The sequence below is a fragment of the Mya arenaria genome, chromosome 3 (assembly GCF_026914265.1).
Source record: "Mya arenaria isolate MELC-2E11 chromosome 3, ASM2691426v1".
Lineage (NCBI taxonomy): Eukaryota > Metazoa > Mollusca > Bivalvia > Myida > Myidae > Mya > Mya arenaria.
This window is the reverse complement of record NC_069124.1, coordinates 63,291,760-63,314,822: the sequence shown is the minus strand read 5'-3', so window position 1 is coordinate 63,314,822 and position 23,063 is coordinate 63,291,760. Positions and strand designations below refer to the sequence as shown.

The 23,063-nt window shown below is 33.3% G+C and overlaps 1 protein-coding gene across 2 annotated transcripts in view; it reads left to right on the top strand.

The window, feature by feature from the left end:
- The window catches only part of LOC128226876 (cholecystokinin receptor type A-like), a 49,533-nt gene extending 37,045 nt beyond the window's left edge, over positions 1 to 12,488 (top strand). Inside the window, exons 2-3 of one of the 2 annotated variants that reach the window (XM_052936974.1) lie at positions 10,336 to 10,701; positions 11,338 to 12,488. In XM_052936974.1, coding sequence (XP_052792934.1) covers positions 10,336 to 10,701; positions 11,338 to 11,900 — 929 coding nt within the window. In that variant the 3' untranslated portion in view covers positions 11,901 to 12,488. Of the gene's footprint in view, positions 1 to 10,335; positions 10,702 to 11,334 lie in introns of both variants that reach the window. The other variant, XM_052936973.1, reaches the window with a different exon arrangement.
- The last annotated feature ends 10,575 nt before the right edge of the window (positions 12,489 to 23,063 follow it).

The following is a 23,063-nucleotide window of genomic DNA, read 5'->3' as shown; positions in this document are numbered from 1 at the left end:
ACCATCTGCCAAAGTCTGTCTGAAACCTTGTATAGTTGAACAATAATTGACTCGCCTTTGGACAAAACAGGTGTTAACGAAACAAAAGGAGAACAAATAAGTAGGCCCGATTGAATATTGTTGTTTAAATCAATAGTGAAAATATATCTTCGACATTCTCACGAACAATATTTTGTAAGAAATAACCACACACGTACATATGTGAGACACATGCTATACAAATCAAAGGGGGTAACCGCAAACGTACTTACTGTGAAACATGCTGTACTGATAAAGTTAACATACATATATACTTTGTTCTATGTCTAATTGTTGAATTCGAAATGTTGTTCATAAAAATCTAATAGGCTTGTGTAGGAAATACATTGAGACAGCATACCTGTAACTATTTGTCAATGTAATTGACAAAACAATGCAACTAAAATTTCTTGAGCAAAGATACAGACACACGACAACTATAATATTGGATTTTGAATTGACGAATAGATTGAACGCAAATAGCAAATAGATTTTAACAGCTTATATGATGCTATCCTAACCTAATGTCGTTAAATGATTTTAAATACTTAAAATAATTACAAACTCCCTTCATTAGAAGTTTGCTGATATGTTGCTGAACATTTTATATTTCTGTTGACATGGAACAATGCTTGTTCACATGCAAATATTATAGGAAATGACTTGGCATGCGAACATTTGTAGTCTAATCAAATTAATAGTTTATATTGAACATTAGAGAAGAACTAAGTATTGACATTAAAATGTGATTATCAAACACTAGGATAGATCATTATGAGAAAAGCACGTGATATATGCGGCATACGTGCGAGTACACTGTACCGACTGCAATCAGGATTTCAAGTATCTATCAAATGAAGAACTCAAGTGAAATTGTTATTACCAATGCATGTGCTTAACTTGTCGTTTATTAACTAACTTGAATATTGACTTGAGATGGTATAAGCTTTTTTGCCAAATGTTCTCAGTTGATAATGAAAGTGTTGTGAATTTAAATCACTAGTCTGAATTGCAAGTAAAACGTAAGACAGTCTCCTTTACATATACTTGATCAGCATGAACAGAATATGTATATATGTTTTTGTTAATCTAATGTTTATAGTATAATATTATGTCAATTATATTTGATTGGAGTGGAAGATAGTGAGTGCATGTTATTTTTAAAGAAACTATGTTTACCAAATTCCCTTAAAAATCCGAAAGTAGGGTTGGGATATACCAATCCTTCATGATGGTATATGCTTTCTCTACCACTGTCTGTGTCTCCAGGGAAATGAACTCTTTTTATATTTTTGCTGGATTTATTTTGGCACGTTTTCATTGTCTGAACATAGGCCGTGGACGAACAAAAAATAGTTGCATGTTTCAAACATAATTCCGCAAAAACCGACGGGAATTGTTCTTTTGAACAATTGTCAAAGAAAAGAAAAAAAGTTGACCCTAAATCTCAGCTTGGCACTCAAAGAACGTTGTAACGCTCTGCAGTAAATTCCTTTTAATGTACATTTTATAACTTGTTTACTAACTGCAATGTTGGTTTACATCTCCTTCATTCATTTTCAATTAATTGATTGAAGTTGAGCATAAGGGAGCATGTCATCATTTTAAAGAACTCCATTTCACAATAAATGACCACTTTATAATCTATAAGTTCTTATAAATACCACAGTTACCTGGTATTTAGACCGCAGTTTAACCAGTCGAGCTATCTGATTCGAGCGATTCGGTGATTTTTTTGTCTGATAATTATAAAAAAAAATGTGTCGTTGTACTCTATGATACACATAATAAAGAAATTATCCACGTTGGGTCGTATATTCTGACATATTAAAGATCTTAATGTTTCATACAATCTTTATCATTCGCAAGTTATGAAGATAAGCAGATTTCGAATGGGAAACATATGTACGGATACGAGCTCAGGTCTAGAAGATTTTTTCATTTCAATAATACCACTGCATATCTCGCATGCATGTTAAGACGAAAGTTATCTCCAAGGTGCAATAGCTCAACAAGCACAAACTAGTTGCATTTTCGCAACTTTCTTTAATAACTCTGCCAAGAATACAGTTTATTGACTCACGGATATTCGGAGGTATTTTTGCGTATGCACACCGACCGGACCCGAAATGCGCTCTTCAGCTCTACGCGCGGACGGGAACCAGTCACCAGCTTCTTCAGTATACGTTTACCTTATGACTAGTTCCCTTGGAGATAACTTTTTTCTGAACATGCATGCATAACGAAAATTTGCTTCTTATTTAACATATAGATGTCAATGTTTTTCATCGAATGGTAATTCTATTTTTACGATGTTTTATGGTTGTAGGAATTTCTAACGTTAAAGTGATCGTGAACCACATAATTTAAAAATGTAGCTGATTGGCAAATCCCCAGTTACGTGTTTTTAAATAAATGCATAATAAATGCCAACATATTCCAGACCTCCTAGGAACGGTTTCTATATTTTCTATAATAAACTGCGTAAGAGAATAATGTAAAATTATTGCCACCATCGGTTAAACATTTTTTTTAAAAAGACAAGCAACATTTTTGTTTGTGTTTGTTTTTTTTTGTCAAGAAAAACAACAACAAACAGACAAATTAAATTCGTTTGTTTTATGTTAACAGTATGCAAACGTATTCTTAGTATAATTCAATACTAATATAAACGCCAAACATAAACATGTTCCCGAATGATTTTCCTGCAATTGCAAGAAGTGTTGTAGCCTTGAGATAGGACAGTTTTTTCTGAAGGCATCCTATATCCGTATGTTTAGACAAAAACATTTCAGACAAAACTTTGATTAATTTAGTTATCACGATTTCATTTATAATACTATAACGAAAGTAGCATGATTGATACATACACACATATTAACATGTGATTACAGAATGTTATGAAACATTTCCATAAGAAATGTTGATTTTCCAGACCAAGAGCAATACGTGTTAAATGATATAATTTCTACACTACATTTTCAATAGCAACCAAGAGGGTACATATACTTATTATCTTCTCATTACTGCTTCGTAATTGTTATCCAAGAAATGCTGGGAAAAATAATTGACCTCACGTGTACCTGTCAAGAAAGACTCGTCAGTTTCACCTACAATTCTAATTAAAGGTTTATATGATAGCATTTCAAATATTTAACATTTCATACCTGAGCCCACATCTGCCGGTAATGCCACACAAAACGTTCATTTCTGGTTGAGATTCTGATACTATACGTCAGTATGTTGTTTCTGTTTCATTAAGATATTGTCATTTACTTGATTATAATGGCTTTCGTAAGAACAATATGCGTGAACGCACAGGAACATATGGTTTTAATAATTGCATTTTTCTAAATGGTCTCTGGCTAGTTATATAGAAATATAGCATACAATTTGACGACTGTACATCTTACTTTGCAGTTTATAATATTGCTATAGTCCCTTTTAACGTTTTGAGCTACTTACACTTTTTGATTTGCCTGTTTTGATAGATGAAGCATATATATGTATATGTCATTAGGCGGAATAAAACGTAAAATGTACCCCAGCAAACAAATAAAGCTCTATGCCAAATATCACAGATATTTAACAGACAATTAAAAGACATTTTCCATTACGTAAAGAAATGCTATTAAAACAGCATGACCTACAAACAATATAATTTCTTTTTGATCAGACGAATAGATTAAGGTTTTTGACAATATGACATTCATAATTATAAAGACAGTTTTTGATTCATATTCTTTTGAAATGTGAAAAGTCTTTCTCTATAAAACTGAAATGTGCATCATGTTAGGAGACAAATGTTTTTGCAAAGCAAAGCCAATTACTTAAAAATCGTTTTCCCTATTATCAAACATACTCTTGTAAAAACTTATTCGATTTAATATAATAACCCATCCCCCCTTCTGGAAAAATAACAGCGATGTTATTCCTAGTTTTTCAGTTTCTGCTAGGGTTTTATTTCTGTAAAAATATAAGTTGTTTTACTACAAGTAATGCGCACGCAAAATTGCAAAATTAAACGAACATTCCCGGAATCTCTCAAAGCAGTGGCGCTAATTATTATTCGACACATTAATGTCTTCGAATCCATTTCATTTATTTAATTTTATTGTTGGTCTGGAAAATTATGATCTGGTATGTGTTTATTTCAAATGCTTCATACTCCTGAGCTAAAACAGGAAATGCCTCGCATATCTAATCTAGATTAAGCCATAAAACCTGTTACTAACCAAACATCTTGTACAGACAAAACTAAAAAATAGGAACTCAAAAACATATCACTTAGCTATTGTCTAAATCTTTAGCTGGTAACCGTTTATGAAGATTTGGTCGGTTAGTTTACTTAAGAAACGAACTCATTTTGCATGCGTTAGAAAAGTCAAATATTTACAAAAAATAAGCCAAATATCAACAAGCACAAGGTCCAAGTGATTCTTCACTTCAGTTCTAAACAGTTCTAAAATATTTCATATCATAATAAGGCTATCATGGCGTCTTAAATGGCCACCAAACTAAAATAATTTACAATTGAGTGAGGTTTTATTGCATTTCCATCATTTTCTTATACAAATGCATCTCGTTTTAACATTACAATGTATTTATGCAATATGGGTATCACAAATGACATTATAAAGACAAATATCAACCAATATGGCCGCCAAATTAAGCATAAACTAACACAGACTAAATAAAACGAGCACAACCGTTTACAAATGTATAAAAACAATAGCATTTTTCTTTATTTAAAATAACAGTGTAGTTTATGGTATGTATTGATAGATTTAGAACAATTACTACATCCGTTCTAACTTAAATAGTGAAGTTAGTTTGTTAATTCAAAGATTTATATACTCGTTTTGTTTGCTCATTGTAGCAATTTTCTTATCGGCTTGACATTAACTAAATATTGAATATGACATATGCCCATTGTTGCAACGGCAGCAAGAGTGTTGCATTGAGTATTTGACCCACATGAACACTTTATTATTTTAAGCACATCACATGAGGCCACTGAAATTTGTTTTGGTAACATTATTGGGACCAAAGATCGCGTGTCCTTTTTCCACATCATATTCAAACGGGTCCAGGTCTGGTTGGTCTGATTTAACTGCACAATTCCAAACACATGGTTGAAAATGTGCTCGCCTGACATTGTCATTAAATGCCTCTGTTGTTGGGGGTAGGGAAGCAAGCTTTGGTGCACACGATGCCACTTTCCTAACCTTAGAACTCAATACCTTCTGTAGAGCCTGTGACATGTCGTCGTCAACAACTGCCATGCTGTAACATTGCAAAATCGAGAAGTCAGATGATTCATCTCAAACACACACGAGTGATACTTGCTTTGATTTCAGTACCTTCAATACTATATGCCTGTACCTATGACGTATCAGCAAGTAGTAGTATCTGATACTGATAGTGCGTGTGCTGCAAGTAAATCTGGAACTATACGTTAGTATCTGTTGACAGTGGCTGTTATATCAATCATTAATCTGTCTTTCACAGGTGATTCCATAATAATTTTGTTTGTGATATTTTGTTCCAGGTAATGGTGAAGAAAAAGTACAAAACATCGGTATCGTCTGAAATTACTAAAATCCTCCATCGTTTTCCTTTGCTATACCAACAATTTGATGGGAAACAATGTTGTCAGCTTCTTTATGTGTGTTGCGCATATCATGATGCGTAATTATTACAGTTGGTGTACTTTCAATTGGTGAATCGAATCTTCATCTCCAATAAACAATAAGCACTCAAATGTCGAGGGAATGAAATGTTGCTACCGACATGATCTCTTTCTGAGGAGGAATTTCCACTGCAGTTGACAACTGATGTACGCGCTACGTATGTGATCCTCTGTTTTCCCGTGTTTCAGTTTCTGTGTTGTATTGCCTGCATCTGGCGAAGATAAGTAGCCGTCTATAATCATCGATGTTACTTGATTTGTTGCAGAACGTGCTGACACCTGAATTTGCAATTACGTTTTTAGCACATATTTGGATTTGGTAAGTCACATTCAAAATATGCTGTTGGAACATGGGACAACTCATAGGTCAGCAACCTTTTACATCAGAGTCACGTGAGCTCGCTTGAAGGCCGATCACTCTTGTGAAAAATAAATTCTGTCTCAAAGACCTTCGTATTACCAGCTCGTATACCCTTTCTTGTTTCAGCGTGTGTTCTTGGCCCGTATTCACTTACGTCCTGAGTCTGAGTTAGAGACTTAGGCTCAGAAAAGCAAACATTTAATGTTGTTATAAAAATGCTATTGCATGAGTATATATTGTCAAAAGTGTTATATCTGTTACAAATAATCTGTTCTACAATCAGACACACATCTTTTGTCAAAATTAGTTATATCATAGATATGTTCAAACATATAAGAATTCAGTTTTTTGAGCCTGAGTCTCAAACTCAGACTCAAGACATTAGTGAATACGGCACCTGATCTTGCGACTTATCTTGACATTGAAACTTCCTGACCAACCATTTTCAAATACCTTCATTTGTTCGATTCCAATTTCAACAGCTTGATCAACATTTACAGTTTCTGGTGCTATCTGACCTGTAACTAAGTTGATGATTTCATCAGGGTAATTCGACGGGTCCAATGGATTTATACAGTCATATATCGCTCTCTGCAGTGATATATGTTTGTTGCAGTCACTAAATATTCTTGCCTTCATTTCCTCTTTGGGTTTATCATAAGATGGCTTAACTTGTTAACTATTTGTAAGGCTTGAGATATCTGTCTCCGACCTGCTACAATTGTGTAAACCAAGCGACCATATCTTGGGTGTGTCGGATTTCAATGTTAACCAATAATGCCTTGTTTTCCATAACAGTATCTCATAAATGTTGTCTCAATGAACATATCACTCGAATTGCTGTTCCAAACTCAAATAATGTGACGCATCACATGCTCCCCTTTCCGAAATATTTCCCTACATGAACCAGGCCCCAATTTCTCGAAACTTCTTAAGTCTCTTATAACAGGATTTAGCTAAGCTCGCTATTTTTGTCTTTCAATAATTTGTGTAATATTTACTTCTTTAAGAGTTTTTATGCTTTATATGGAAAATATCATTATGATAATCACAATAAACCATTTTTCATTAATCAAATTCTTATTTAAGAATGTTCTTTGCCTTATTGAAATAAGCTACTTAAGCCTGTTAAGCTTAAGAAGTTTCGAGAAATTGAGGCCAGGGCATTTACTTCATAGATCGTAAATAGGAGCGACAATACCACGTGTCCTGCTGCAAAGAAGTAGGGGATCATAGATTTAATAGCTACCAAATGAAGACCATAGTCAGTTTCTTTTCCAGCTATGATGTGAAGCATTATGATCAGCAATGGTTTTATAACACAGTTATCCATAGCTTTCATGTTCTAGATAACAGCTCGAGGTCACCCATGCTGTCTATAATTCCACTTATAAATGTTTCTCTCAGTAGTTCTTCAGTAAATTGGAATAAATAAAATGTTCTTTATACATATATGTAAACGGTTCTGCTCGTTTCATTTAGTCTGTGTTAATAATGCTTATTTTGGCGGCCATATTGGACGCCATCTTGGTTAATATGTAATTATATAATGTCATTTGTGATAATTTGTGTTAATGTAAAAACGAGATACATGTGTATAACAATTGATGGTATTTGAAACAAAACCTAACTGAATTGTCAATTTTCTTTGTTTTGGCGGCCATTTAAGACGCCATGATGGCCTTATTATGATATGAAATATTTAGGAATTGATCGGTTTGCAATAAAAATACATAGTGGTATAATATTGCACAGGAATAAATGCATTAATACAAAATTACTAGTCAATTGTTGATTTTGGTAAAATTTGGCGGCCATCTTGGAAGCCATCTTGAATATCTCGATTTCCCCAAGGGTGGTGTGAGGCCATCAAACGGATTCTTTAACTAGGGGTCTAAACTACTTAAAAAACTAAAAACATTTTCTATACACTCCGATGCAAGGTTCAGCCAAAATATCCTATTTGGCTGCCGGACTATGTAGTTATAAGATAGTTTTGTTTAATATACTTAAGTATTCGTTAACTTAATAAAGGTAAGTTGTATAAACATCAGCCCATTTATTGAACATGTGAGGTCGAGGAGTAGAAATAAACACCATTTCTGGCACCAGTGTTTGAAAGAAACACTCTTACAATAAAACGGCCAGCTGAGACAAGAGGCCCAGTACATGCGCATTTAGTGATTTTAACCGAACTCATGATGTTGGCAACTGGTATCCAGTGTGTTGACATGCTGCATCAACAGAAATGCCTACTCTATAGATAGCACGTTTCTATAACGTTTCCTTAACCGATTTAATACTATTTTTTTACCATATGATTATTTGATAGGATATCATACATTTTTCACTGACTACATTTTTCACTGCTTATGATAAAATGGTTATTTTTTTCGGCGAAAAATAATTGAATAAATAACATTCCTGAATTTCATACAAATAAATTTACAGTGTGATATATTCATTGTGCTTACAAAAACAGATCTTAAGAATATGTTTTTCAGAAAAGCATTTGTACGTCTGTTGTATTACCAATGTAATGCAGTTGTTAAGGTCGCACACTATAGGTTGATGCTTACACATTCCAGCTTTAAATCATTATCATGTTTGACTCATTTGACTTCCATGATCAAAACAAATGTACATTTATGATTTGCTTACATAAACAAATCTATTAGCGATTTTTTTATTCAAAGGTCTTTATTACACTACAATGAATCCTAAATTTGAATTGCAAATCTGACGAAAACAACGATGCTTGTATGATGTCTGATATTATTTGTTTTCTAGGCAAAAACAATAGCGCATGTGTTGTATGACGATTGTGTCAAACAAACTTGTACATGTAATGGCTGTGATGATGCGGGAAATAATACGCAACACGTGATAACATCATAGGGGAATATTTATTGTCTTTGTGATGCACCTTATATCATGAATGTCATTGAAACCAGCCTAAAAAGTCTTCTGTGAATAATAATTACGAATTTTGTCATAAATACTTCATTAGACATGTTAATATTGTAAGTTTAAAATAACTACATTTATGATTCCATGCAAATAATGATACGGTTCTGTACTTAATTAAGTAGGTGAATGTGATAAGGGTATCCGCCTCTCAACCAATGGGTCGTGCTCTCGCTCAAAAATGACACCAGTCCTCTTTACCACCATACAAATGGATTGGAGAGTGTTTCATGTCAGCTCTATCTGCCTTCACAATCGCGCTGAAATGAACTAGTAAAATGAACTTTGATACTTAAAGAAATTATGACGACTAAATTTGAATCTTTGATATCATGCAAAATAAATATAATATTTTTTAATTTAGTTGAGCTCCTACTTAGTAATACAATTTAATGTTGGAAACTATAGAATATAAACTGATTTGACTACTCAAGTGAGTCATTTTTGATAAAATTGATAAATGTTTAATGAGAACTATCACACTATTCAAAGGAACATGAAACTGACATTCACTACTATTATATTTAAAAATCTCTGCTGGAAGGCTAGGTTTCTTCCCTGTCGCTTACGTACGTTTTTTACAGCTACACAGCACACGCTTTCTGGTTTCATATAGAATAGAAATGACCTTGTATAATTTGTTACGTATATAATTAATTTTTTAACCCGGGTATGAGAAATATTCACCACATAAACCTATTCCTGTTTTCATATATACATTGAGAAAGGTTTCGAATGCCGGTTCTTACGGTACAATTTCCTTGACCAGTTATTACTTAGAAAGTAATATTGACAATCTCGAGGGTAAAGCCAGATTAATTACGCCCAAATTTGTATTCCAAACTGCCGAGATTCAAAACATTGGTCACATTGTTATTAGTCAGAAACCCAGGAACTTTCAATCATTTATGTCAGAGTTGTTCTAATAGAAGGAAGAATAATTGATATTTCTCGGAAATATTGCACTTGTCAAATAATTCACCCCTTAATGAGATTTCGAAGACTAGCTGACAACTTGTTCAAGAGGACAGTGTTTCCTGGGGTCGTTTAGGAGTGAAATATTTTAATATCATCCCACCACATACATCGCTTCAATATTCTTGCCATAAATATTCAGTAGTGCATTCCACATTTGGATGTGTACTTCGATGGGCCCTGGAAAATTAGTAATACAAACACACATAAGCATAAATCCAAATTGATTTGCCATTCATCTGTTAAATCTAAATGCTTCCTACATGACATATTCAACACATAATATTCAAGAAACTAATATCAAAACAATTTCTGTTTTCAGCCGTGTCCGTGAGTGTGAGCTGTTTCACATTGGTAGCCATATCTTTGGAGCGCTACTTCGCCATCTGCCGCCCGCTACACTCACGAAGTTGGCAGACGCTGAAACACTCTTACAAGACCATTGTCGTCTGCTGGTTTGTAGCGTTTATTGTGAGCATTCCGATTGCCGTATTCACACGTCATTTGGAACGGCCCTCTGGCCAAACGATATGCCGGGAGTTTTGGAATGACCCCGGATGGCAGAAGGCCTACACTATTTTCCTGGACCTGGTGCTTCTCGTCATCCCAATCATAATTATGTCGATCTCCTACGGCCAAATTGCTAACACTCTCTGGAGTGGCTTGAAAATGGATAAGCGGGAAATGGGTAAGACAATACTTAACATACTTTTAAATCAAAACAACATTTTTTATTGTCGAACTAATTGCTTGAAATTATACAGACGCCATATTATTAAATCCAACAGTATTGTTTACCATATTGTCACCTATGCTTGAATGTAAGAATTAATGATACATAATGATTTACATTCATTCTAGTTGGAGCACTCTTTGATCACTCGCATCTGGTTCAATATTTACCTTTAAACTCAAAATAAGGTTAAAAGCCACAATCCAATGAAGTATTAACATTTCTCTTTGTGTTCGGAAATACTATTTAATGTAATTTCTACCTGAATCATACATACGGTATATACGTACAAGTTATTACGCAACAATGAGAAGTGCTGATAAATGATGACTTAAAGCGGTACTTAACAATTCTTGATAAACATACCATATATATATATATATATATATATATATATATATATATATATATAGTATGTATGCACTGTGCTGTTTGTAGAATTTTGTGCTGTTCTATGTTTCTTGTTTGTGATTTTGTGTTCTATATCTTTGGCGTTTGCCCATTGCCACTAAACCGGGTTTATGTTTAAACGTTTTGCTACTGAGCATGTTTCTGTAGCTTTTTGCATAAATATTTATATATTTTCAGAAGATCAGAATGGCCATGGCCAAATATTCAAAACCGAGACTCAAATAAGCACTTCGAAGGATGGCTTTGGGAGAAGTATTAATTCTAGTGAGAATGAAAATACAAACAAATCTAGAAAATCAGCGACTAAAATGAGGTTCAACGCTAGAGGAGTACGTCAAACGAATAACGAAAAAAGCAGAGCTGCTAAAAAAAGAGTCATTAAAATGCTGTTTGCTGTAGTGTTAGAATTTTTCATATGCTGGGCGCCATTGTATCTTGTCCAGACCTGGATTACAATGGACATAGAACACGCGACCTTACACATATCAAATCTAAGCCACACTTTAATTTTTCTTCTATCCTATATATCATCGTGCTGTAATCCAATAACATACTGTTTCATGAACAAGAACTTTCGGAATGGGTTTAAGGCCGCATTTAGATGCACTCGGTGTTCAGACGGAGTCAGGGCCAGACATGAAATGCCCTCCTACTACCACTACAGCTCTGCCAGAACTGGAGTCAGCCACGTGTCTACTGGGTATGAGAAGGTGAACGGGAAGGAGGAATCAGATGAACTGTGACCTATTGTTGAAACCATGCCCCAATATCACAAGGACACTTAAGTCAATTCTCAATCTTAATTACAATCTCAACTCTTTTTACCATAGAACCGCAAAGCATGACTCATTTGATTATGTATTTCTGTTTTTAAATGGACATTTTCTCAATGATTATCTAAATTCAAGTATTGTCTCAATATTCTGAAGATAAGCAGTTCTAGAGCAAAAATTGAACATGTTTATCAGCATTATTCACATTTAATAACAGTAAAGACATCAGAAGTTTTGAATAATGTCATGCTGTTATATGGACAAATTAGTTGATATTGAGATTTGACCTTAGTATTTTCGTGATATTTGGGCCATATCCAAAAGATACTGGCTTTGCTGTACCCCATAGCCGTCCTGACCTGAATAATAATGTAAAGACAAAACATGTTACTTCTTATCGTAGTTGCATAAATACTTTAAGTGTGTTGAATAAGAACCAGAGTGACTTGTTATGTATTGTTGCAATTGCGTCCTAAAAGAAACCTTGTTTATGCCTCGTTTAGGTCTTCGTATTTATTACTCACTATTGTTGTTGACAATTAAACTTTGAATTGGATACTCATTTTGCAGTTATTTAGTGTTAAAAGTAAATCTTATTATGCCAAGACTTTCTCATTGGATTAACTGTCTTACTTAGTCTATCTTGTCTTATTTGAAGTTTGACTCTTCAAGCATATTTGAAGGCTGAATGAATGTATAATCAAATTTTAAAACATGAACTTAAAAGTATTCTTACTTTATTATATGAAGAGTTTATAATTTGTTTTATAGATGTTGCCTGATCAATCAATTTTAATGGTGATCTATTATATGACATTACATTTTACGTTCTACATGAACTTCTAGCTAGACTGTTGTATTTTCCAACGACTTATTTTGTGTCATAACACTAAGCTGTAATGAGAAATGCCTTCTAATTAGAAAATGTGTCATACCAGTCGACAAATACAATTATATAAAAATGCGAATTTTATATCAAGCCCATTATAGTGCATATGATCTTTGATTCATTTTCGAAGGAGTACAACCGTTTTAACAACAGAACACATTTTTTTTGCGTTTTTAAGCATATTTAATTATAGTGCATATAAAACTCAATAGTATACAATACTATGAAGACATTTAAAATGTTAATTATTATTAGCTGTCTTGTGAATTATTTTGCAAATTCTTGATCAATAGATAATTGATAGACCAAACGTCCATGACAGCGAAATAGATACGAACTACCAGTTTTCTTCAAAAACATAAAAATAGAATCAACGGATAATTATTATATAAATACAGAAGCTCTCCGAATATCAAATAGATCGTTTCTAGACATTTCTATTGTGTTCATGTAACCATGTAATTGGACAAGCAAATTGGTCTCGTAAAATATTGTAGCTCGATCTGCCTGAACAAACGACAATTTATTTCATTTCACATAATCAAATAAGCGGTCAAAGAAAACAGCTAGATTATTGTGACCATATTATGACTAGGTCTGTATTGAATTAGATTACGCCTTGTAGACACAAAAACTTATGTTTAAGAATAAAGAGAAAACCAGAAAATTGGTCAGACATTATAATTAAGGGGAACTATATAAATATATTCAGCCTTTTTGTAATATGTGAACTCAAATTTGTATTAACTCTATAAACAATAAGGTAAAAATAAACATAATAATCATATGCCTTTTTATATTTAGTATATGACAACATTCAAGGATGATGTTTAATCTGCATTTTAAGTTAATGATCAAGCGGAAACTGACACATTTTCATAACAGACAGTAAAGACACCAACCAGATACTCTTAAATCAGAATGTTTCAAATATACGGATTCAATAAATATAAAATCCATACTGCGCTGATAAATGTTTTGATATGCATTGTGTACAACACAAGCATAGACACGTTGTCTTCTTCATTTTTACATATGCGCTCGTCTGCGTACGAAGTGTTCATGTTGCCCGTTTCCCTTGGCATTCGTCTAGTCTTGCAACTCAGAATCCATTTCTAGAACCGCGTAGCCGACCAAAGCTAACGATTCAACAATTAACAGGACCTTTCGCCACTGAAGTAGATTTTTTTTCAAAGGCGAAACAATTTTCATGTAGTTATTACTAATGATGTTCACCAGTGGAAGCAATATTCAAGTCCAAGAGTGTTTTATTACATGTTTTGAATTACCCTCATGAAAACAAATATAATAAATTAATCATATCAAAGAAAAAAAACCTTTTCAGGAAATGTATTTTGCGCAAATCTGTTTACCTGAAACCGTGGATTTGTATATAGCCAAATCATGAATACATTTACATGCATCTAAAATCAATCCTCTCTACAAAAAGTTCAATTTATACAATAAAATATCGAGCTATAAAAAATCCCCAGTAGGAATTTCATGGTCGAAGAATTAGTTACTTGAAGACTCCAATTTAAACAAAAATCTTCAATGAGTCAATTCTTTGAAAAGAAGTTATTATAAATACAAATTATGAATACAATTTCGATAGAAACATAAGTAAGAGATCTGCTGTTGTAAGCTCCCAACTGTGCTTTCATAAATTAAAAGGCAATAGATTTGATGGCAATTCAAGCAAAACTGCACTTAAGGTGTACACAAATCATGCTAGTTCGACTAATTTCAATAAATAATTTTATACTTATGTATACTATATGTATACTATGTATTCCTATTGCTCCCAACGGCAAAATTATAACTGTTTTTTTTTATTAAATAAGGGGCTATTAACCTTGTGTATTGAACCGATTCGTACGAACAACAAACTATAGTTACCCACACTTGATATAAGTTTGGTTTTATAATTGGTTACATAGTTCTTACTTTGGACGAACCAATTAAAGCCTGTTTCATTACTTAAAGGGCAATTATATTTGTACAACTGACCAAATGCGTCTTTCGTCTGAACAAGCGCACTAGGGCCATACACGCCGGTCATAAGTTCTATTTATATCTGTCAGGAATTTACATAGTAATGGCTCCTGACGAACGAACTAAAGGACGGACACACGGATGGACACACACTGGTTATCCATCAACCGATATTTTCGCAGGTGAGAATATTACATACCGAATTTGGAAAATGACAACGAATACAGTTTTGACCATTTTAATAGTATTAAAACATGTACCGGAAAGAGCCGGCAACTCTTTCGGCAAACTACTGCGATTCGGAAGTAACTTTCTAGTGTAATGTGACCCTTTTCCCCTTTCATAAATACAAAGCCTAGAATTTAAACATGGCCACGCAATATCAAACCACTGGCTACGTAAAACAAAACAACTTGCTGAACAAGCTGGTTCTTCTTAACCTACCTTTTTGTTTAACTTTCCACCATATAAATTGTACGGTGGATTGCACAATCTCATCGAATGCATAGTGGTAACCTAAAAGCAATTTAATTTCTCTCTTTTCTGGCGAACAAACAGTCAATTCACAATAGACTATTTAAGAAACTTATTTAATGTTCTTTAATACTAAAGGAACAAGCTCAGTAGCAAAACGTTTAAACATAAACCCGGTTTAATGGCACCGGTTAAACGCCAACGACATATAACACAAAAACAAACAAAAATCACAAATTAGAAGCATTGAAGAACAGCACAAAACACAACAAACAGCACAGTGCATACATACTATATGTAAAAATAGGTATGTTTATCAAGGATTGTTAAGTACCGCCTTGACTTGATGAATGTTCTGAATATGCTCAATCTTATTTCTTTCTTTACATCTCACCACTTTCCTTTGTACTCTTTCGCGGGATAACTAATCCTGATCGAATGCACAGTGTTTACATTCAACCAATTTGATTTGTCTTTAAAGAAAGATATAATTAGTTTCATGTTGTTAAACGTAAAGTTCACAAGTTGGAATTTAATCCGATATGGTGGAGGTCGTCGTGAAACACTAGTAATCAGTAATCATAATTATTACGTATACAAATCGGTGAATTCACTAATGAATTGATATAAAATGTATTTTGTAATAAATCATCTCAAAAGAGGTGACAAATTGCCACTTAAACAACTCGTTAAACATCACACATCTACATGTGCTGCCGCTTTATTCTTGTTGGATACTTCATCATTCTCAGATATCCTACTGGTTTTTCCCATTTTCGTTTGTTGAAAATAATTGAGCAAACCCGTTAAATGCAAATCCAGTAAATGTAATACAAACAAGCTTTGAAACTTGCGGTGTGTTATGTACGTGCATAACAACGTGAACACTTTAATTGTTAACAATTTCCACAGTAAACATGGATGCTGCTTTGAAAGTAAATTAGTGTCAATATCAAAACGCGTAAACGGAAATGCGTCTGTGGTGATTAAAAAATAACTTAAAAGCAACACGAACGAAGAAAGCTTATTGGCATTAAAAATATTACATACATAGTAAGGAAAAACCAAGCTTGCCGAACAATCGTTACTACTTGGCAATCACCGGAAAAATTAATAAGTTAGATCGAGGTGTCCCAAATGGCTCAACATAATGATAAGAAGATGCATCCTATTTCGGAATTTGTCAGATGTACAACAAAGGACCATTATTCAAAAAGTAACAGCACAAAATCCTTAACGCTCGTCCCCACGATGTCCATGAACTTGGCAGTTAGAAGGAAATTCATATAATGGGGTATACATACAAAGTTCGACACACAATATACTTGAGTAATTATACTTCGACACACAAAATACTTAATTGATTATACTTCCTGTAAACAATTAAAGGATTAAATTGGATTTAAGTCATCCGATACAGTGCCAAATACAGTTCTATGACAACAACTCTTCCTTTATCTCCATCCTTGTTTTGGCTACACACATTATATTGTACATCATTTTTTGCAAAACGTTTGTCATTCTTAAATACTGCTTATTTCGGCTTGAAACTTAATTAGAATATTTATGCGAAAAGCTACAGAAACATTCTCAGTAGCAAAACGTTTATACATAAACCCATGAACAAGAAACATGGAAGAACAGCACAAAACTCCACAAGCAGCACAGTGCATACATACTATTTACAAAAGACTAGGTATGTTTATCAAGGATTGTTAGGTACCGCCTTGGAACGGTAAGTAAAATGAAGAAAAACAACACATTTTTATACATTAACTTCTAAACAATTAAGAGTGTACTTGTGTTTCCATGTCTAGTGGCATAATTGTATATATAGAGGATCTGAAATGAGTGTTTATTTTGTATCAAATGTATTAAACGGGTTCATTTAAAAGCGATTAAAACGAGGCTCTGCTCTGATACAAAATAAACACGAATTTAAGATTCTATTTATAACATAACTCATTAACGGCGAACTCTAGGTCAAAGTTTATTCTATACACCTCTCTTGTCATAATGCTAAATATTTACATTGTGTGTTATTAGGCTTCATTCGCAGGAAAGAAAATATCCCGACATACAAACTTTTTATTAACAATAAAAAACAACAGGTCTCAGTTATCAACGGATTTTCAAAGAATTTACTTAAAAAACAAAAATCCATATTTCAATCCATTTAAATCAAGCCAATCAATAAAAAGAGAAAGATCATAACTGCGTAACGTCATTAGTAATCACCAGGGTATTTACATGTCATTCGGCGGTTGTTGTTAAAAATGAACAGCGTTACAGTCGTTTTCAATAGTGCGAACTCGCATTGTAGCTGGTCTATTTCAGCATGGAGTTTGATGTATGTGCACAAGACCATTACCTCCTAAAATCCACCAGAAAAATAAAGTGATTTGATGTAGAATCAGTGACTGTGACAGTGTATGAACTTGAGTATTGCTGGCGAGCTGCCTAGAATGAGCATTTTGCAAGGAAGTAGACGGGTATTTTGACTGGAGTACAGGATGCTGGACATTTCCTTGTGTTGATTTGGATTTATGTGGATATAGTTTATAGGTGCAATGTTTTTGTATACCGATGTTTGCATACATAATCTGGTTCGCAGGAACATTGTTATCATTCAATTTCTGGACGAGGTATTTTCTGGCGCTGTGATCAGGAGGTGTTTAAGGTGGATAAAGCCCAGCCTTTTTCGACATTCGTTTCATCGTGGAATTGAGTTTGTTGACACCGACATGATTTCTCTTTTGAAACATCGTTTCTAATGTTTGTTTTCATGTTTTGACAGCGCGTATGAATACATTTTTCTGTGATGCGGTTACCTAATTTGCATAGTTATAACACTAGTTATATATCAACATTATTGCATGGGGTTATATCACTCCTGCGCCGTAAGTTATGTCATTCATATAAGAAAACGAACAGATGTTCCAAATAATACAAAAACTACATAATCTAGCATTCTATTGTCTTTCTTGTATGATATATGTCTATTGCATTATTTATATTAAAACCTGATTAAATACCTAACATGCATTGTCGTGCAATATGTACTTTAGCTATGTAAATTTAAGATATACATGTAATTGATTACAGCATTTATGAGCTTATACTCAAAGAATATTGTTTACATGTGACATAAATATTCTTATAAAACAAGGAATATAGTTGATTGATTTCTAGGAATGAAAAAAAAGGCGTTTGATAATCACAAAAGGCATTTAATCAAGACATATGTGAAAAAACTACAGAAACAAGCTCAGTAGCCAAAAGTTTAAACATAAACTCCGTTTAATGGCACAGGGCTAATAATGTTTTGCAAGAATAGCCACCTCCTATATAGAAACGTTGTAGAACATTGCCAAGAATCTATCAAGGATAATTATCAGAAAAATGATTTGTATTGGAACTATAATATTTAACTATGATGCAGTAATTAAGTATGTCACAATAGTAAGCGAAACAGATAAAATATAACAAATTTATTTATTTATTTTGGTACAGGCTATTAAACATTTTCTTACAAAATACCTGGCCTGCAAACTCGCAAATTTATTTCAGTGCCATGAACCATTCGATTGATAAATCTCTATGCGTGCATTTATTTGTCTAGTTATTTGCATTTTGGCACGTGCAGGGTGCGATATGTCTTCGTGTGCTTCAGGAGATTTATCGCTAGCATTGTGTCGCCGAGTGCATATAAATATCGGTTTCCATTGCAATCTACTGTGTTTAAGATCATGTTCAAGATTGCAGACGGATACATTTACTGATCGTGAATACATATATTTAAAAGCTTTTAAAAGCTTTTAAGAGATTTCTAATTCTCAGCACCAACTTGTTAGGGCATAGGCAGTTACAAAGAGAGCTTTTTATTTACGCGACTGCGCCCACACTGCTACAATAGAAAGAAATTGAGTACCGGCATGAGAGGCATGGTTTGCGTATAATTGCAATTAAAAAAACACCTCTATATTTTTGTTATTTCTATGATATTTAAGTACAATATACGAATACGAATACAAATGTTTATTTGTAATAAAAGGCCGCCAGCCCAAAATACAGACAGATTTGTGTTATAAATACATAATAATAACATGTTTATCCATGATAATAACTAATCATATCACAAAGTAAATTACAACACTTACAATGTAATTTCAAGAGTAAAATATATGAAATTATTGAAGCGTTAAAACTATTATCATGAGATTAATATTGTTCATGGCAATAACAATAATTGATCAAACATATGTGAAGAGTGGTAAATATAATACAATGGCAAATGGGACACAAAACATATGATATTGTAAAAATCTTATGGTAAATACAATAGTAATGGAACACAAATTGGAAGTACAATTTTAGGAAATCAAGCTCTTCATGAACTCTTCCCGTACTTTGCCGCATTCATATACAAATTTTGCTACAATGAAAATCTCTCTATCATTTTCAACAGCCATAATTCGGGTGAATAAATGTACAGTTTCTAAATGGAATTATCACATTTAGAAACACAAATTTACAGCACATTAAAGCAATTTTCGTCAGTTACCACCTAACAACTGAATTGCTACAACAAAAAAACCCAACACTAACCCAAGCTTTAATTTCTATAGAAAAAATAAGCGGTTGGGAGTGAGAAGGCACACCATGGTCAACATCGAAGTGTTGACCTCAGCTATATCAATAGTTTCTTTGAAATAAACAGACGATATGCAGTGACATTTATTTTGCACTGTGATTTTTGTCACATTTCATGAACAGTGTTATAACAAACAATTGTCTGCAAACTCCCGTCTCTTTATCATCCTCTCGTAACGGCTATATTTTGTGCGAGGATATTTGCTTTTCGCTTTAACTTTTAAAGTAGTATATTTCTACAGTGTTTGTGTAGTTTAAATTACAACCTTAAAATACATTCATAAAGGTGTGATTTTCTTGTGATTACATAGCGTGTACATTTGTCAAGAAGCTTATGATTATGTCTAACAAACCTAAACATGCAAGCAGACGATTACCGTTAAGGGATCGCAACAAAAGTGATATTGGAAGCAAAACTCTTTCGAAGTCAGGCTTTATGTATTTTGTATGTTTAGTGTTTGGTGTATTTCAGAGATTTGCAAACATAAACTACTTTAAAAGCAATTGTATCTTAACATTAAAGTGTTTTAGGGTACATATCACAAAATAATTGTCCTTTCTATTATTAAGTGAATTAACCATTTCTCACGCGAGATAAGGCTCATTTCTAGATTACAACCCCAACACCATATATGTGAGTAAGGTTTAACATGTACACTTAACACTAGATATGATTGGTTGATAATTCCAGATGAGTTTGAAATTCTGTTCGTTTAAATAACCAAGTTCCGAAATGACAGTAAACATTCCCACGGTTGTAAAAATGTAAGCACAAAATTCATTGAAGTAAATAAAGCATTTTTAGTGAGAAGTTTCAATTAACATATTATATTAAAACATATGGAAAGAAATATTTATATGAAAAACTCCTGATATGGTAAAGCTATGTGTTTATTCTGTGCCAGTTGTTAGAAGATAGATGTATTCGCAATATATCCCATTACTAAGTATATCACAGTTCCAGTACCGTACCAAGTACTAATATAATGTGTCACATTTTCTAAACAAACATATTTTTTTATCTCCTACTAAAAGTGTCATATCTCAGTAAATAACGGGATATCGTAAACAACCAAAGGACGTGACTACAAAAAGAATGGTGTTTCCTTTCATGCAATATAAACAAAATTCAATATGGCCACTTATGACTTAAAGTATTACTTAAAATTGCAGCTTGTTTCAGCAGGATTATGTAGATAAAACCGATCAATATATTGCAATAAAGCAGCAACATTGCAGTTGTCTTCTACTATCAATGGCAAATCTGAAAAAAACATACTTAAAGACGGATTTTTCAATACCTTCTTTCTACATAGTCAACTATCTGAGTACATATCTTTATATCATGTATCCACAAGTACCTCTATTGTGAAGTACCTAAATTGTTTATTAAACCCTAGTACCTACAGTACGTTTTCAGCCACTATTTCTAGACAATACAATAGTACAAATTGTTTTGGCTTGTAATCATCCTCCCAGTTGACTGTGTGAGCGTAGCCTCAGCCAGAGGCCAATTTAATCCTGTCAGATACACGGCAGGTTTTCTATTTCCGGTCCATGTTTGTCACATTCGAATTCATGATAAAAGAATAATCAAGAGGTTTCTTAACTGAGTAACCTGAATATTAGCTGATAATGAGCTTTACAGAACGATAGAAAAAAGTGTACTTACAAAGGATTTTTAAACTGTGTAAAGCTGCATTGTAACACACTGCATTGTAGCACAATATAAGCAGAATTATCAATTGTTGCAATAGTTTCTTCTCTACACTCATTATATTACAATTTGTAGCTTAAACATGATAAGCTTAGCAGTTGTTTTACATGAACACGGAAAATCTAAAAGTAATAACTTTTCAGAAATTCCAGATTATATAATGAGCCTAGAAACGTTGATTTTTCCATATGTCTTTCTCTTTCAACTTTTCACAAATAATTGATATGCGTTCTAATAATTATTAAAACAAAGACTTCAAAGGCGAAAGCGTAAAGTTTCATTGTTAAATTTAATACAAAGATATTCATCATTTGTCATGCCTTAGGGCGTTTTAAGTGTGGGGCATCAATATACCGCCACACGGATGAACTCAACTAATGTTAATTTATTGTAAAATTAGAAAAGCACAACTTCGTACTTTTCCTTTTTACATTGCTATCAAGCTTTTTTGTTTAAGCAGTTGATCACTTTCATGAGATTATACGGGTACAGTTACGGTGATATCAACTTTCAATCGATCACAATTTACTACTTAAAGAAAGACTAAAAAGAAATTCAAAGCCCATCTGGAGGTATATGTGTTTTAAGTACAGTAGTTTATTGGCAACAACCTGTCTGTATTTCACATTTTAGCTAAAGATTGCACCATTAACCGTTGGATGACCTCATAGGCATAAAAGGTCTGTAGACATTTCTGTTACATTAAAAAGCATATGTGTTACATCTTATGCCCAATTACGTTTATGTCAATGATGCAATAAACATTGGTAATCATATTTTGTATGAAACATCTCCAGGCCTCCAGGTTTTATGCTGCCATCATTGATAAATGTTAGGAGAGATAAAAGGTTAAGATCTCGTCAACCGGTAACAACACGCCTCCCCACCCACGCTCCCACTGAACTAATGTTTCTAAAACCTATAACAATGTGGTGATCCAAATAAAATTAAAATTAATAGTTGTCTTATGTGTCTCTTGCTGGATATCTTTGGTTATTTGACCTTTGAACCATCGCAGACGTCTGGTCAAACGGCTCATTCTTGTCGATTCCATTGTATTTCATCTTGATTGTATTTGGTTCTAAAATGTAATACCTTACTTGATTTAATTATATCTTGTGAACGCTTCATGAAAATAGAAAACAAACACCATATCATGGCGTATGTGGGTGTAACTTTCAAAATATCATCATTGAATACAACGGAATAAAAATGGTACTTTGTACGTTTCATTTGATATTGAAAAATGTTTAACATCAATGTTGATTAATTCAAATTCAAAATGGAAATATCGCGACTGGCAAAGAAACTCACGAAACTTACAGTGGTCACTTAATGGCATATATCATGTATCCGAATTGAAGCCACAACAAACGCACGGACAAAAACAAGGCCGCTATGCCTA